Here is a 19,258-nt window from a genome sequence, read left to right as displayed (position 1 = left end):
TGCAATGAAATCTTGCCATTTGCCATTGGATGGAGCTAGAGAGTATTATCCTAAGCAAAATGAATCAATCAGAGAAGAACAAATACTATATGATTTCTCTCATATGAAGAATTTAAGAAGCAAAATAAACGAGCATGGGGAAAAAAAGAGAGGGGTGGTTGCAAACCAAGAAACAGACTCTTAACTACAGAGAACAAACTGATGGTTACCAGAGGGGAGATGGGGAGGGATGGGTTAAATAGGTGATGGGTACTGAGGAGGGCACTTGTGATGAGCACCAGGTGTTGTATGGAAGTGACGAATCACTGTATTGTACATCTGAAACTAATATTACACTGTATGTTAACAAACCGGAATTTAAATAAAAACTTAAAAAAAAACTAAAATAGAAAAATAAATGTTCAATAAATGAATCAACAAAAACAAAAACAAAACAAAAAGTAAATGCACATTTCATTTTGTTAGATATTGCCAAATATCCCTCCAAAAGAGTTGTGCACTGTACATTCTATCAGCAATCCAAATGTGTTCTCATACTTTTTAACTTTTGCAAATCTAATAGATGGAAAGTAGTATGTTGGTGTGGTCTTAATTTTCATTTCTCTAATTATGAGTGAGGTTGAGCATATTTTCATATGTTTAAGGGTCATTAAAAAATATCTTTTGAATTTTCCTTGCATGTCTTTTGTCCATTTTTCTGCAGGGTTTTGGTCTTTTTCTCCAAAGTTTTTAAGTCTTCTTTTTATATTAGAGATATTAGCCCTTCCTCTCCATGTCCCCACCACCCACCCAAGATATAAACTGCAAATACTTTCTCCAATTTTTTCAGTTATCTTTTGACTTCATTTATGGTGCCTTTTGGCATGCCATATTTTTCTTTTGCTATATTTTTATTTTTACATAGTTAAACAAATTACTGCACATGGATTTTGAGTCACAGGTAGAGAAACTTTCCCTATTCTAAAATTATAAAGGTATTCACCAATATTTTCTTTTACTACTCTTTAAATATTATTCTTTACTTGGAATACTTTCTAGATGGTAACCAGTTGCCCCAGCACCTCTTTCGGAACAAGTCCATCTGTGCCCTTGTAATTTGAGAGGCCACCTTTATCCTATACTAAATTTATGTCTGTATTTGTGTCTATTTCTGTCCCCAATTAGTCCTTGTATTGTGCTAACTAGTGCTCCAGTGCTAGGTATATGATGGGGCTGATTTCAGATGGGGAAGTGGCCAGATTGTCCAAGGCTGGGTGGGAATAACACAGGTCATTCGCCGAAGTAAAGCAGAAGTATGTGCTTCTGTAGGTGTTAGGGGATGAGAAGGAGAAAAGAGGAGGAGAGAAAAGTTGGGATTTAATCGGAAGAACTTTTAAGTCATAGTCTTGTAAATACAGAGAGAAATGATGGAGGACTTGAGTTTACTGAAGTGAATGGAATATAGAAAAGGAAGTAAAAAGAAAGAACCAAACTGATCAATAGTGAAAGGGGTCTTCCAGTCTGGTTGGGTTCTAATTTCCTTATAAATAATAGCTATAAACTCTAGATAATATAGTTTAAAAAAGCAACAACTATCTGAGGACTGTGGAGACTGAACAAAGGTAGATTTCAGAGAGGAACTGAAACTTGGGAGCAAGTGACCAGCAAAGAATGAGTTCCCTGAGGGTGGCCCAGTTGTAACAGTGTGAACTTAGTATAGCAGCTAAAACTTCACTAGAAAGGCCTCAGTCTTTTACTGGCCTTACCAGGGGAAGAAGCCACGGGCAACGAGAGCCCATAGAAAGTGAGGAAGAAATCCAAGAAAGGAGAGAGCCTGAGAACGCTAAATTATGTGTTTAAAACTCAGTCCAGGCACCTTGCTGACCCTTGCACTACATGTGCATGGGACAAACTGAAAGCAGCTCATAGTTGAGGCTTAAAGAATGCAACTGAGATCTGAGTCCCTGACTACTGCAGGCCAAGACAGGTTGCACTTTGCATCTAACAAAGTTAGCTGTCTACCAAAACAAACATTTTTCACAGTAATATACTAGAATCTGGAGTTCCGATAACAACATTCACAAAATACAACCCAAATGTTTTTGGCATACAGAGTCAGAAAATGTGACCCAGTCTCAAAGGAATATACACTCAACAGATGCAAACACCAATATGATAAAGGTATCAGACTTATTTTAAAACAGCATAATTATATAACTATACATATAAATTATAATTATGCTCAACAAGGAATGGAAAATATGTTCATAATGAATGAAAAGATAGGAAATATCAGGGAAATAGAAAATATAAAAAATAATATGGAAATTTTAGAGCTGAAAAATATAATATCTGAACAAGAAAATTCACTGCGTGGGTTTGGGAATGAGAGATGAGAGGCAATGAATTTAAAGATAGGTCAATGGAGATAATTTAATCTTAAAAAGAGAAAGAAAAAAAATCTGAACAAGATAAAACCAACCACAGAGGCTTGGAAAACTGTAAAACAATTTAAAAAGGTTTAACTTGTGGGTAATTGGAGTCCCAGAAAAAGAGACAAAGGGGAATGAGATGGAAAAAATATCTGAGGAGATGATGACAGGGAATTTCCCATATTGAATCAAGGATATAAATTTATAGGTTGTGATACTGTGGCTTATAATAAGAAATACATATTTGGTCTTTGTCTTGTTTCTGGCAGAGCTCCTAAAACCTTTGGAATTTCCTAAGTGAGAAAGCAATAAAGGTATCTTTTGTCATGTTAATGAGGCGACGTTTGGAAAGCACCTAAGGATGGGGTCAGTTGCTAGAGGAGTCAGTCCCGTGATTAGAGGTTGGAACTTTCAGTTCCACACTGTGACCTCTGGGGAGGAGAAAGGGACCCAGAAGTTGAATCACTTGTCGACCAATGATTTAATCAACTGTGCCTATGTAATGAATTCCCCATGAAAACCCCTAAAAGGATGTGGTTCAGAGAGCTTCTGGATTGATGAACATGTAGAGATTTGGGGAGAGTGGTGTGCTGGGAGAGGGCATGAAAGCTCTGATCCTCTGTTCTCACACTTCGTCCTATGCATTTCTTTTATTGGGCTGTTCCTGATTTATATCCTCCTATAATAAAATGGTAATCTAGTAAGTAAAATGTTTCTCTGAGTTCTGTGAACCACTCTAACAAATTACTCAAATCCAATGAGGTGGTCATCGGAACTTCTGATCTATAGCTGATCAATCAGAAGCATAGGTGACAACCTGGACTTGTGATTAGTATCTGGTATGTGTGTGTGTGCGTGTGCACATGTGTGAGCTTTTTTTGTGGGACTGAGCCCTTAATTTGTGGATCTGATTTGTCTCTGGATACCGCCAGAATTGAGTTAAGTTGTAGGACACCCAGCTGGTGTAGAATTGCTTGCAGAAAAATGCCCCTACACATTGAAATTGGGTACAGAATGGTTATAGATTCAAGAAGCTCAGTGAACCCTAAATAAGAAATCTGTGCCTAGTCACATCATTGTAAAGCTGCTGAAAAACAAACATAAGGAGAAAATTCTTAAAAGCTGCCAGATAAATGATCCTTTACATACAGGGGAAAGTGATTCAAGGACTGTGATATTTAATTAGAAACCACGGAAGGCCAGAAGATAGTGGAACAACATTTTTAACATGCTGAAAGAAAAAAAATATTCTGTCAACCCATAATTATATATACAAGAAAAATACTCTTCAAGAATGAAGATGAAATATGCATTTTCAGATAAATAACAACTAAGAGAATTTGTCACCATCAGAACTAGCTATAAGAAATACAAAAATTCTTTGAGCTGAAGGTCATAATATCCAAAGGAAACTTGGATCTTCAGGAATGAGTGAAGAGCATTGGAAAAGAAAAGAATATTTTTCTCTTAGTCTCTTCAAAATACATGATTGTTTAAAGCAAAATTTATAATACTGTCTTGTGTAATTTATAACGTAGATGTAATCCACATGGCAACTTCTAAATAAAAGACAGTATGTGTCTGTGTGTGTGTGAAGGGGATAAATGGACCTACGTGGTTGCAAAGTTTATATATTTCACATGAAATGGTTCTATATTAATTCTAAGTAGGCTGCAGAAAAGTTAAAAAATATCTTTTAATCCCTGTAAGGTTTCTACATTTTATGTAAAATATAATAATCTTATTTTATTTATTTTATTTATTTATTAGAGAGAGAGAGAGCGCACAAGTGGGGAGGGAGTAGCAGAGGGAGAAGGAGAAGCAGGCTCCCTGCTGTGCAGGGAGCCAGACGTGGGGCTCCTTGGGATCATGACCTGAGCTGAAGGCAAACAACTGATTGAGCCACCCAGGTACCCCTCTTATTTTTTTTTAAGTGACCTCTATACCCAATGTGGGGCTCAAACTCACAATCCAGGATCAAGAGTCTCATGCTCCACCGACTGAGCCAGCGAGGCACCCTAAAGTATTGTAATCTTGCAGCTTCTATGTTTTATGCAAAGTGGTACTATACTGACTCTGAGTAGACTGTGAAAAGTTAAGGATCTATAACATAATCCCTAGAGAAGCCACTAAAAAGCAATGTAAGGAAATATAGCTAAATTACAAAATATAAATTAAAACAGAATTCTAAAAATATTAATAATCTAAAAAAGTGGGAAAGCAGTGAAAGGGTGAACAAAAACCAGAGGAGACAAAAAATAAAATGGTATACCTAAATCCAACTGTATCAATACTTATGGTAAATATTAATGGACTATATACTCCAAATAAAAGGCAGAGATTAACAGAATGGATAAAAAGCAAGACCCATTTACATGCTGTGTATAAGAGGTACACTTTAATATAAAGGCACAAATGGGTTGAAATAAATGGATGAAAAAAGATGAACAATAAACACAGTAAGACCCAACAAAAATAAAAACATGTCATACAAAGATTTGTTTATGGATATTTGCAGCAGCTTTAGTCACAATAGCCAAAAATTGGAAACAACTGAAACACCCATTAACAGGTGAATGGTTAAACAAAATGTGGCATATTCATACAATATACCACTAGTCAGCAATAATAAGAAACTATGGTATAAACAACAACATAGATTAATCTCAAAGTCTGAAACAAGTACTATATGATTCCATTTATGTAAAATTCGAACTAATCTACACACAAGAGATACATCGTAGCATACACTAGGGAATGAATCGGGAGGGAAGGAGCGTAAAGGGGCAAAACGAATCTTTTAAGGATGATAGAAATGTTCTGTATTTTGATTGTAGTGATGATTTGTTGGCATATGCAACTGTCAAAACTCATTGAATTTACACTTTGAATGGGTACAATGTACAGTGTGTAAAATATTTCTTCATAATCTTGGAGAGGAAATTTTTAAAAAATTTCTATTTTCAAATACCTTTAGATTTCCTGTTGAACTCTAAAAAAATTCTTTAATTCAATTTAAAAAAGGGAAGAACTAACATTTTCTGAGACCATGGCTTCTGTTAATGAAATAAGCAGATGTCTCTCTGTATTGAAAATCTTTAGGTAATAAATACAACAGTGGTTCTAATTTAGTCTTAACACCACAGGGAAATGACTTTAATGTGGTTATCAAAGACAAACTCAATGAACAGCTGCGTTTTCTGGTCTATTTTCTAAGACACTGGCAGGGGAAACAATATGTGGAGTTTGACAATTGCACTGAAGCATGAAGCATATAAGTTTTGTTTTTGTTTTTGTTTTTACTTTTTTTTCTGAACTCCTTTAGGAAGCAATGAATCTTTACCTTCTATGTTTGGATTGTTAACATTGGTGTTTTCTGAGAACACATATGGATACAATAGCTTTCCAAAAGAGTTGATATTAATCCCTAGCAAAGTCTAGAGGAAATACTAAACAGATGGTTTGTGAGCACTTAGAAAGGGAACCTGATATCCTTGTGTACAAGGCCGAGAAGTGCAGGCTGGCTGACAGCATCGTTAGGTTGATTTGTAACTGGCTGAAAGACTTGTATACTCAACAAGTACGCTGCTGTCAGTCTGGACAGATGCCCTCTGGATGCCAAAGTGCATTGATCATACCAGCCATTTTAATTCTGGTATATTTATTACTTAGCCATTCTTTAGAAAGCTATTATAAAATTTTTATTATATGCAAATGAACACATGCAACATTTATGTAAGCTATAAGCACAACACCAATAGGAACATTCATGAATCCTTTATTCAACTTAAGATGTAGAATATCAACAATACTACTAAGATATCTGTATCCTTTTTCCTGATCTTCTCCAAGGGAAACCTTGCCACATTGAATTTTTTTTTTAATTTTCTTTTCCTTTTAAAAGTAGTTTCATTATTTTAAACAAATGTTTTATTATTTTAATTTTGCTTGAACTTTATAAAGAGGTATCATATTTTATATCTTTGGTTATCTGCTTTTTTCTCAATATTGAGACAATTCATCCACATTGTATGTAGCTGTGGTTCATTCATTTTCATAACTATATGATATTCCACTTCGTGAATATACCTTATAATATTTATTCATGCCTCATTCAATGGACATTTTGAGTGGTTTCTAATTTTTTGACTTTTTGAATAATATCAATATTCACATTCCTGTATGTGTTTCTAGGTACACATTTGTAGAAGTTTTTGTGGAGATATTCTCCTAGGAGTGGAATTGCTGGATTATAGGATATTGTGAATGTAACTTTACAACAAAATGACAAGCTGTGTACCAAATTTACACTCTATCAGTGTATAAGAGTTTCTACTGCTCTGCTACTGTAAACACTACAGTGAAACTTCTTGCAAACTAGTGGGCATAAAATGATATATCATTATTTCAATTTGTATTTCCCTGTTTAATAATGAGGGTGATAAATTTTCTTATATTAATTTACCACTAACATTTCCTCTTCTGTGAAATGCCCATTCAGATCTTTTGCTCATTTCAAAATTGGATTTTTTTAAGAAGTTGTTTAATGTGGACACCAGCTCTTTATCGGTCATTTGAATTAGATATAGAGTTACGATTTGTCTTATCACTTTCTTTTTTTTTTTTTTAAGATTTTATTTATTTATTTGACAGAGAGAGAGACAGCCAGCGAGAGAGGGAACAAAGACAGGGGGAGTGGGAGAGGAAGAAGCAGGCCCCCAGCGGCAGAGCCTGATGTGGGGCTCAATCCCAGGACTCTGGGATCACGCCCTGAGTCGAAGGCAGACGCTTAACAACTGAGCCACCCAGGCACCCGTCTTATCACTTTCTTATGGTGTCTTTTGAGACTGGGGGGTGTATTTGGTTGTTTTCTTATTTCTTTTCCCCTTCCTTCCTTCCCTCCTTCCCTCCCTTCCTTCCTTCCACTTGTGGAAGAGTTTGTATAGGATTGGACTGATCTGTTCCTTGAAAGCTTGATAGAACTCAATTGTAAAGCCATCTAAGATTGGTACATTATGGGAACCATTCAGATCTTTTATTCGTGAGTTAAATTTGATATCTTTTTAGGAATGTGTCCATTTTTGTCTAAATGTTTGAATTCATAGTTCTATCTGCAGTTATGTTCCCTTTTCCCAACCCTAACATAGTTTCTTCTGTTTTTTTCCCTTCTCTTTTTCCTTCATTAGTTTCACCAGAGGATTCTCTGTTTATCAGTTTTTTCAAAGAACCAGTGTTTGAATTGTTATTTCTATTGCCCTTTTCAACTAGGGCAGTAAAGAGAATGGTAAAATATGGGAGATTTGGAGTCAGACTGCTTAGACTTGAATCCTTATTCTATCTCTTAACTGAGAAACCTTGGGAAAGCTAATGTGCACAAGGAACTATGCCATAGTTTCTTCATCTAGATACATGAGGATTAATAAGATAATATGTGGAAACTATTTATTTATCTATCTCTATATATCTATATATTTCAGAGAAGGAGGAGGGGCAAAGGGAGAGGAAGAGAGAAACTCTCAAACAGGCTCCATGCCCAGCACATGAGCCCAATGCAGGGCTCGATCTCATAACTCTGAGATCATGACCTGAACTGAAATCAAGAGTCAGATGCTTAACCAACTGAGCCATCCAGGTGCCCCTGTGGAAACGATTTAGAAAAGAAAGTGTTTGGACAGTAAGTGTTTAATAAATGTTGCTATTATTATGATCCATAAACAAAAGTTAGAGTAGGTTAAGAGACTGTGGCTTTTATTTCATATATCTTTTCCTTGAGGCTCAGAACTTACTTAAAAATGAGTAAAGCTAGCAGCATTATTCCCTCCATCAATGGCTCTTTTATGGAGTTAACTTTGGCTGCTGGAATTGCTCTCCTAGACCCTAAATTTATGATCAAGATCCAGCATTAGGGATCTGCTCTAATGAGCAGGGTTGGCATATATGTAAAGAGGGCATATAAAGATAAAGAAGACCACCAGCTTCCCCTGTGAGAGGTATACCTCCTCATAACTCTATTTCACAGACCAACACTTCTAGTCCTCTTTTAAGAGCAAAAGAGGAACAAAATGGATAAATAATGGAAAAGAAAAGCTACAAAAACTGTGGGAAAAGTTTTATAACATTATGTTACATGAAAACAAAATACCACATATGTGAATTATAACTATCTAACCTAAACATGATTGTGAAAACCGAGAAACAACGTGCAAAAATAAAATCAGTATAATCAGATAGTAGGATTATGAATGATTTTAAATCTAAAAAAAATTTTATGGTCGTATCTTCTTTCTCAATAAAATATTTTTAGAGTTTGAATTTTTCTCAGTAAAAGGGCATATGTAAAAAGGTTCTACTACTACTACTACTTTTTTTTTTAATTTTATTTATTTATTTGTCAGAAAGAGAGAGAGAAGACACAAGCAGGGGGAGCAGAGGGCAGAAGGAGAAGCAGGCTCACCGCCAAGCAATGAGTCTGATGCAGGACTCGATCCCAGGACCCTGGGATCATGACCTGAGCAGAAGGCAGATGCTTAACCAACTGAGCAACCCCAGCGTCCCATACTATTACTACTATTAATATCACAAATAATGTTTATTTACTGCTCATATGTGCCAGGCACTCTTCTAAGTGCTTTATATGCAAGGTGTATTTAATCCTCATAAAAACCTTATGAGGCAGCTACTCTTATTAGCCCTATTTTGTAAATGAAAAAATTGTGGAATAAAAAGTTTAAGTAACTGTTCAAGGTCACACAGTTCTTCAGTAAAATGTAAAAATCCAACTGGATGGTTGAATAAATAGTGATGAATTTATACAGTAAAATGCTTCCTAGCTGTTAAAAGGAATAGATTAGTTCTCTATGTGTCAATATGAAAAAAAAATTGGATAATAAGACAAATGAAAAACTAAAAATGTAGACAGAACAGTGAGTACTGTATAGTTACATTTTTGTGAAAGTGTTGATAACAACAATGTTACATGTGTGTCCATATCCATGTAGTGTAAGGAAAATTATTCAGCAGAATGTGCCCTGCCCTGCTAATGGTGGTTATCTCTGGAGAGCAGAATTTTGGGTCATTTTGAATGGTCTATATTATACTTATGCAATATTTTAATTTGTACAACTTGTAATAAAAAACGGTAAAATGACCAGACAAAAGCTACTACAAAGAGAGCTAGACTGGATCTTCCAGCTAAATTTTAAAATAAAGAAAAAATGCACCAGTTAGACCAAGCAGGAGCAGATGAAAAGAAGCACCATTTATGGGGCGCCTGGGTGGCTCAGTCAGTTAAGTGTCTGCTTTCAGCTCAGATCATGGTCCCAGGATCCTGGCATCGAGTCCCACATTGGGCTTCCCGCTCAGCGGGGAGTCTGCTTCTCCCTCTACCCCTCCTTCTTGCTCGTGCTCTCTCTCTCTAAAATAAATAAATAAAATCTTAAAAAAAAAAGAAGCACCAATTGTGTGGTTGAAAGAAAATATATAATAGGCTATATGGTCTGAATATTTATAGAAAACCTTAACTTATATGAATGTGATTTAAAGTTACTCTTTTCATTTTGGATTTTGTTAAAAAATTTTCTAAAATGTGAATCTACTTTCTTCATTCCTAAGTTCATTTTTATTTTGATGATTCTGGATCTTGCAGTCTCCAAGTCATCTTTATAATTAGTTCTCACTGCGTAGGACTGCACTAAAGGAGGCAGAATTTTGACTGATTGAAGGACATACTCTCACAGTTATTTTTTAAATGAATCTGCATCAACATTTCCCTGTAACTGGTCTCTCTAAAAGTGGAGTAGAGAAACTTTCTCTTTAATAGATGATCATGGTTACCAGAGTTAACAAAAATTAGACTCCAGAAGTGCTTGAATTAATTCATGATATTCATGGGCTACAAAGGGAAGCTATGAGTGTTTGACATATGAGCCTAACTATTTGAGTTGACGTCTGAGAGGGTGACCATCACCTCTCCCAAGTCATTTGTTTTTTTCCATTAATTCACTTATTTTTTCAAGAAACATTTATTGAGAATCTACTATGTGCCAGGCTGAATGATATATGCTGGTGATACAAAATACATCAGACACGGTCTTATCCTCAGATAACTTACAGTCCACTTGGGACCTGGCCATTAAAAACAAATCTCAGAAATATTAAACCACCCATATGCAGAAATTTTCAGAAGTATTAACAAGATTAGCTGACTTTTACTGAACATTTATTATATACTAATGAACACACATCATCTCATTTAATCCACACAATTACTGCATAGGGCAGGAATTAGTAACTAAGGCTTAGACAGACTAAGTGCCTCACTCAAAGTTACACAGCTAGTAAGTGACAGAACTGGAGTTTAGACTCAGACAACCTGATTCTGGAACTCTCACCTTTTTGAGAATGGAGAAGTTGCTTTTGCTAATCTTTTCATAAGGACACCAAGATGAGGCAAACATCAATGGAATATAATAGTTATGAGGAAAGTACAGGCAAACTGGGAAGATTTCAAGCTATGAACCATACATATACTTAGCCCACAAAGAGGAATTACAAGCAATTTATGGGGTGATGCATTATTTATAAGCAAATAGGAGGTTACAAGATCATCAGCAGTGACACAAGGTAGAAAGCAGTCTTCCTGAATGTAAAAGCTCTTCTATACAGCTCTAGCCCACCAACTATTCTAAATAAAGGCATCAGGTGACCTCTCAGTACTCTGAGGTCTGTGCCACTAGAGATACAGGAAATTCTTAATGGATACAGTCACTGAAGGGAGAAAAGGACATAGTCCATGCCTGATATATCCATGGCCAAAGAGAAAGAAAAAGAGCTTCTCTCTCGCAGATTCAGTTTGAGAACATACTAGGGAGGACTCTGGTGACCTGAGGAACTACGATGGCCTCACCTGGGTGATGGCCCACTCTTTGACCAGGAAGGTAAGGTGTTACTAGAGAATGGGGATTCAGGGGATGCTGGGCAGACCTAGATCTTTCTCCACAGGTGTCATCAATTCATTCAACAAATATCACCTGTAATCTAGGATATGCTACACACTGAGACACAGAAATGAGTAAGACAAATTCCTAATCCCAAGGTACTTAGAATTTAATCCAGAAAGAAAAGGTACCAAGTAGTTTACAGATTAGAGGAGAAGATAAAATTATCACACAATTAAACAATGGTGAACAATTCTCCATGGCATTTAATCAAGTGCTAAATTGTTTGGTACACACCACAGGTGATATTGTTGTTCTAAGGAGAGGAAAATCAATATAGCAATCAGGAACATGAATTAGACCTTAAGGGTTGGGGAGGATTTGGCTGGAAGAGGATAAGGGAAGGAACTCAGAGGAAAGAAGAGGGAATTCAAAGGAAAAGACAACTATAAGTGAAGAGATGGAGAGAGAAAGAAAGACATTCAGTGAGGAGACTGGCTTGAGAAAAGCAGAGTGTGCCAAGTGGGTAAGAGCTCATAAGTCACACAGCTAAGGCTGTTTATCCTTCCTTCTGGACCAGAACAATGTCAGTGGCCTCATGATGCTGGAAGGACCTACATGTGTCAGGATTTGAGGGGAAACACACTCTTAGTTTCTAACTCTCTGACCTAATTAGTGGGTTATCTAAGTGTGACCAGGAAGAGATCAATAGTATCAGAACAGGGACTCCTCCCATGTGCACAACCTTGGAGAAGGCCAATACATCCAGAAAGGACTGCTGAAGGGTGAACAGTAACTTGAGTGTTGGATAAATTAAAATTGGTTAAAAATCTCTTAAACTCCATAATTTGGGAAACTGTCCTTGACTTTCTGACCAAAATCTTTTCATAAATTTCCACTGCCTTAGAACGAAATCTAAATGTCTTAGAATGGCATGTATGACCTTTCTTTTTTTTTTTTTTTAAAGATTTTATTTATTTATGTGACAGAGAGACAGCCAGCGAGAGAGAGGGAACACAGCAGGGGGAGTGGGAGAGGAAGAAGCAGGCTCACAGCGGAGGAGCCCGATGGGGGACTCAATCCCGGTACGCCGGGATCACGCCCTGAGCCGAAGGCAGACGCCTTAACGACTGCGCTACCCAGGCGCCCTTGTATGGCCTTTCTTGATCAAATCCTTGCCTACCTTTACAGACTTACTCCTGCTTCTGCCTGACCGACTCTAGTCATAGGGAAACATGGGCACTGCCCTGGAAGTTGATTAATCTTGCTTTCTCATGCCACCACATCTCATTTTGAGTGCTCTTTTCTTCTTCCTCTACATGACTAATTCCTATATGTTTTTTAAGACTCAGAATATTTGCTATTCTAGGAAATTTAGAATTATTAGTAATTTATGTAGGATTTATTGGCAGGGACCTGGGCACCAGCGGTTGCTGGGTTGGAGTAGGCAGGTTGGGGACACCAGAGCTGGGAAGCTAGCAACTGAGAACCCCATTATGGGGAGGTGGGAAGGACACAGGAGGCAGAGCATGCATGAGATGACACTTTAATCCCTTGGCACATGCTCCATTGTTTCACCAAACTTCACTTGTAAAATATAAATTCAAAGATAAAATTATTAAGAATTTCAAGAGAGCAACCAAAGAGCATTAAATCCTAAGCATAGGGTTTTTCTGAATGCTGGGCCCTGTGTGACTATACTGGTCATAAGTCCATGAAACCAGTCCTGCATATAAGTCTGTTTATTCAGCATTGGTTATAATAGCGAAGTGTAATAAACCAAATTGGTCATTAATAAGTGATTAAACAAACTATGGTCCAAACACAGTAAGAAAGTCATGTAGCCAGTAAAAAATAAGACAGATCTATAGACACTAACATAGATAGCTGTCAATGCGCAAAGAAGGTTATAGACTATTATGTATGTCATGATCCTGTTAAAATAGTAAATATATACTTAATATATATTAGGCTTATATATACACTTAAAAACACCTGTCTGAATTGTAGTGAAATCTGTTGACTTCATTTCATTGAAGAACAAAAAAGACCATGGAAAATAATCTTCCTGACTACTCATTAAAATTCTTTTTTACCTTTTCCTTTAATTCTTACCATCACTGCTAGGCTCTTCAGCAGGGGATACTGAGTCCGTATACGCTAGGTCTCCCTTTGTGATCTCAACCACCTGAAGTCTCCTGACCCTGCCTAGGTCTGTATCTTTCAATCCTTCCTCCAGTTGTTTGACCACCTCTTTTCCAGGCTGGGAAGTCAGAACAGTAATCTGGAAATAAATCCAAGAATCAATGTGTCTACTTTCCCTGATGTACAGAGTGAAGAACATAGCAGGTTAGATCTGGAGGACAGACACAGCAGAAGTCTGTGGCAGTGGCTACTGTCTTTGAAGCAAAGAAGAAGATTTCATGGTAACTTACAAATCAAATTTCATTTGACAGATTCTGGTGGGAGAGGTCTGGTGGGACAAATTGTCACAGGACGCTTCCCAACAGGTGAGGCCTACCCCAGAAAGTGACCAGTGAGAAGTCATTCCTGTGTTTTAGTTTTTTAAGATTGCTTGAAGCACTGGTAGCATCTCTCATGCTCAAAATGCTTTGATTTTACAAGGCAACAAAGAAATAGAACCCTTAAATTCCAGTCACTAAGTGTGTACTAAATATCAGAGAGCCTCTATGCTTCTTTCGCATGGTGGTGCTTCTACATAGATTTCTCTCCTTGTTCAACCTGGATACACGTGAACTGTTTCTTTTGTTTTCTTAATTCTAAGATGTACTCACTCTTTTTTTTTTTTTTAAAGATTTTTATTTATTTATTTGACAGCGATAGAGACAGCCAGCGAGAGAGGGAACACAAGCAGGGGTAGTGGGAGAGGAAGAGGCAGGCTTCCAGTGGAGGAGCCTGATGTGGGGCTCGATCGCAGAACGCCGGGATCACGCCCTGAGCCAAAGGCAGACGCTTAACGACTGAGCCACCCAGGCGCCCCTATAATGTACTCACTCTTGATCAATGTATCTAACCTGAAGGAATATTGAAGTGTTTGTGTATAATCTGAATGTTTTATTTCACCTGAATGAATATGCTGTTACGTTTTCATTAGCAGTTTTGTCTTGAATTTAAAAATCTGGAAGGCAAATATTAAACATATGCAATTCTCTTTTGCACCTGGACATTTTTTTTTGGTACTTGGATTTTTTTTTTTTTAAGGGAGAAAGAGTTGAGTGAGAGCATGGAGGGAGTGCATGCAAAGGGAGAGGAAGAAAGGATTTTAAGCAGGCTCCACCAGGAGCATGGAGCCTGATGCAGGGTTCAATCTCACGATCCTGAGATCATGACCTGAGCTGAAATGAAGAGTCAGACACTTAACCGACTGAGCCACCCAAATGCCCCAGGGCTTGGACATTTTTGATTAATGAAGAAGGATGCAGATAAAAGCACAGTTATTTTTTTAAATGCATCTGTTTGATGCCTGAGGTTTCCAAAGACTGAATGTGTTTTAACTCACAGTCACTCATGCACCCAGTGGCGTACCCAGGCATGACTTACTTAAATTTTTTAAGATTGTCTTAGTCTGCACTAGAATTTTAGCAATCTTTAAATTTGCACATTTGCTAAGTCTGAGAAAATTTACTCAATTTGATGCTAAAATTTGATTAAGAACAATCGTAAATTCTTAAGGGTGCCCAGGAAATATAAATACAGACACCAATCTAGGCAGTTTAAGAATTACTTTACAAGTTTCAAAAATTCAGAGGCAGATGGCATATTCAGATTTTATTTTGATTTCAGTTTCATTATAATTCACTTCAGCCCATATTTTTAGCATTTCTCTCTATGCCAGCTCTGTATTAAGAATTGCACAGGCTATAGGAAAAAAGGAACATATCTCTTGCCTGCAGGGAGATGAAAATCTAGCCTTGAAAATTAGCATCAAAGTGTATGTAACAAAGAACAATATATGGATGATAAATAATGAAGCATCTAGATGGCCTGAAATGGGCTTAGAGAACTAAGGCCAATATCTCTTACCTCCAGGGAAGTGTAGCTCAGAGATGCACCTGTGGTCATGTGTCTGCTGTATTGTTTGAACTGCTGGAGCCCATCCTGTACTGCCAGCTGCAGAGAAGTGCCATGTGGTCTGAAACAGCCTTCTCTCTGCAACATGCGGAGTTCTGAGATGCAGGCCTGCAGCCTAGCAAAGTTCCTTTTCACTTGCTGCAGAGAAAAACGAAGCAAAGATCTTTAGCGACCCAGGTTCCAGATTAATGGGCAGTCTAACTTCATTATCAATTACTCCTCAGGGGTCCCTTCCCTTCCTGAAGATTTATTTATTTGACCAACATCTACTCAATGCCTACTATGCTCTAAGCACTGCACTAAAATCTTCCCTATACCAGAAGAAAGAAAATTTGCAGCCAAAGGGCTTTGATTATGTGGAGTTACCAGAAACACGAAAGGAAGTGTTTGAATTCATTTACTCACCCAAAGGGAAGTCCAGTTGTGACTGCTGAGTTTTACTTTGGGGTGGTTTGCCAACTGAAGGCCTAGCAGGGTCACTCTTAAGTATTATCTTCATTTCTTAGTCAGTCTAGGCACTGGGAGCCTCTTTACTTCCCAGAAATGAGGATTTTGGTGTGGTTGATCATCTCAGAACTGATAAGGTCCTGCCCAGTCTGCTCCTCAGGATGACTTCAGTAAAGGGATGGTTGGCTTAGTCTAAAGTCAGCTCAAGAAGCCAACACGTAAACCTCTTGGTTCTATCTCACCTCCCTTTATAAAAAGGGAGTAATCTAATATAATCTGAATCTGTATCAATGTTACCTCTCCCAAGGATGTATACATTTTGGATAAATGTGGAATGAAAATATGTGACACTATTTGAATTCTAAACATCAATAACAGATGGGGGTTGGATGGGGAAGAATTATATTTGGGATGAGGAAACCACCCTGACAAAGAGCAGTACTGAGCAATGTTTGCAAAATGCACATAAAATTCATAAACATGAGGTGCAATACTGCCAGGGTACTTAAGTCAACCCCTGCCCCACTCAATTTCACAGCTGCTTACTTTGCTAACATGCTCCTCTTCCTGAATTTCTGGGAAAAACACAAAAAATAGGATGTAATTCTTACACAAAGAGAATTTGTAATTTAGATGGGAAGATAAGAAACCTACTCAAAAAAGAAATGAGAACAAATGAGACCATATATATAGACTAGTGGCCTTCAAAAATTTCATGTACCCCCTAAAAGAATCTGAAGACTGATACATTTATTTATTTATTTATTTATTTATTTATTTATTTATTTATTTATTTATAGTTTTTATTTAAATTCCAGTTAGTTAACATACAGTGTAATATTAGTTTCAGGAGTGGAATTTAGTGATTCATCATTTACATACAACACCCAGTGCTCATTACAAGTGCCCTCCTTAATCCCCATTACTCATTTAACACCCCCATTTCCCCTCCAGCAATCCTTCGTTTGTTCTTTATAGTCAAGAGTCTGTTTTATGGTTTGCTTCTCCACCCGCCACCCCCCAACTGCCGTTGTTCATCTGTTTTCTTTCTTAAATTCTACATATAAGTGAAATCATATGGTATTCCTCTTTCTCTGACTTATTTTGCTTAACATAATACTCTTTAGCTCCATCCACATCATTGCAAATGGCAAGATTTCATTCTTTCTTATGGCTAATATTCCATCGTATATATGTACACTACATCTTCTTTATCCATTCATCAGTTGATGGACCTTTGGGCTCTTTCCATAATTTGGCTATTATTGATAATGCTGCTATAAACACCAGGGTGCATGTGTCCCTTTGAATCTGTATTTTTGTAATTTTGGGTAAATACTTAGCAGTGCAATTGCTGGATCACAGGGTATTTCTGTTTTTAACTTTTCGAGGAAACTCCATACTATTTTTCAGAGTGGCTACACCAGTTTGCATTCCCACCAACAGTGCAAGAGGGTTTACCTTTCTCCACATCTTCACCAAAACCTATTGTTTCTTGTGTTAATTTTACCCCTTCTGACTGGTGTGAGGTGATATCTCGTTGTAGTTTTGATTTGTATTTCTCTGATGATGAGTGATGTTCATGTGTCTGTTAGCCATCTGTATGCCTTCTTTGGAAAAATGTCTATCCATATCTTCTGCCTATTTCTTAACTGGATTATTTTGTTTTTTGGGTGTTCAGTTATACGTTCTTTATATATTTTGGATCCTAATTCTTTCTCAGGTATGTCATTTGCAAATATCTTCTCCCATTCTGAAGGTTGCCTTTTAGTTTTGTTGATTGTTTCCTTCACTGTGCAGAAGTTTTTTTTTTTTTTTTTAATCTTGATGAAGTCCCAATAGCTCATTTTTGCTTTTGTTTCCCTTGCCTCAGGAGACATATCTAGTAAGAAGCTACTATGGCCAATGTCAAAGAGGCTACTGCTTGTGTTCTTCTCCAGGATTTTGATGGTTTCTTGTCTCACATTTAGGTCTTTAATCCATTTTTTTTAACGTAGCCTCCAAGCCCAGCTTGGGACCCAACTCGGGGCCCAAACTCACAACCTCAAGAGCAAGACCCAAGGCGAGATCAAGAGTTAGATGCCTAATCAACCGAGACAACCCAGGCACCCCAGTCTTTAATTCATTTTGAATTTATTTTTGTGTATGGTGTAAGAAAGTGGTCCATTCTTTTGCATATTGCTGTCCAGTTTTCCCCAACACCATTTATTAAAGAGACTGTGTTTTTCCATTGGATATTCTTTCCTGCTTTGTTGAAGATTAATTGCCCATATATTTGTGGGTTCATTTCTGGGTTTTCTATGCTGTTCCACGGATCTACATGTCTATTCCTGTGCCAGTACCATACTGTCTTAATCACTACAGCTTTGTGATATAACTTGAAGTCCAGAATGGTGATGCCTCTGAGAAAGGGACAGGTGGGTCTAGGTAGGGAGAGATAGGTAAGGGGGCTACGTGATCAGGATCATGGAAATTCCAAAAATGTGGAGGTATAAGGGAATCAGAGATAAAGGAACACTCCAGGCCACCCTGCCCTAGGTGTCCAAGGAGGAAGTCTTATTTATGACAGTCTCCTGTGGTCAACAGAAAATAACCAGACCCTAAAAAGAAGTAAGCCATTAAAGATGTTATCACTAGTCCTTAATCAATGGTGTCGCCAGTAGAGAAGTCAAAAAGATTTAAGTTCCCTGGTTAACTTTCTATAAAAGACCAACCCTAAAAGCCCTCAGTGGCAATCCTGTTGGGATCCCTCTCACTCCTGAGAGCTTTTTCTGTATCCTTGCTTAATAAAACTCTATAGCTTTACTCACTCCTTTTGTCTGTGAGAGTCATTCTTTGATTCTGTGAGACAAGAACCTAGCTTTCCCACTTTACCTCCAACTTTGCTTTTCTTTTTCAAGATTGCTTTGGCTATTTGGGGTCATTGGAGTTCCATATAAATTTTAAGATGGTTTGTTCTAGCTCTTTGAAAAATGCTGGTGATATTTTGATAAGGATTGCGTTCAATGTGTAGATTGCTTTGGGTAATATAGACATTTTAACAATGTTTGTTCTTCCAGGGTGCCTGGAAGTTGGTTAAGCGTCTCCCTTCAGCTCAGGTCATGATCCTGGATTCCAGGGACTGAGTTCTGCATCAGGGTCCCTGCTCAGCGGGGAGTCTGCTTCTGCCACTGCACCTCACCCCACTTGTGCTCTCTCTCATTCTTTCTCTCAAATAAATAAAATCTTTTAAAAAAGTATTTGCTCTTCCAAACCATGAGCATGGAATGTCTTTCCATTTCTTTGTGGCATCTTCAATTTCTTTCTTCAGTGTTTTAAAGTTGTCAGAGTACAGATCTTTTACCTCTTTGGTTAGGTTTATTCTTAGGTATC

The 19,258-nt window shown here is 37.4% G+C and overlaps 1 protein-coding gene across 1 annotated transcript in view; it reads right to left on the bottom strand.

Moving 5' to 3' along the window:
• The window catches only part of LOC103671424 (meiosis 1 associated protein), a 64,029-nt gene that overhangs the window by 30,417 nt on the left and 14,354 nt on the right, over positions 1 to 19,258 (bottom strand). The window contains exons 2-3 of the mRNA XM_008700039.2: positions 15,392 to 15,577; positions 13,463 to 13,631 (exon numbers count right to left, since the gene is read on the bottom strand). Coding sequence (XP_008698261.1) covers positions 13,463 to 13,631; positions 15,392 to 15,577 — 355 coding nt within the window. The remainder of the gene's footprint in view (positions 1 to 13,462; positions 13,632 to 15,391; positions 15,578 to 19,258) is intronic.

The sequence above is a fragment of the Ursus maritimus genome, unplaced genomic scaffold, assembly GCF_017311325.1.
Source record: "Ursus maritimus isolate PB19 unplaced genomic scaffold, ASM1731132v1 scaffold_6, whole genome shotgun sequence".
NCBI classification, from domain to species: Eukaryota; Metazoa; Chordata; class Mammalia; order Carnivora; family Ursidae; genus Ursus; species Ursus maritimus.
The sequence above is the reverse complement of the archived record's forward strand: the minus strand, read 5'-3'. Positions and strand labels throughout refer to the sequence as shown.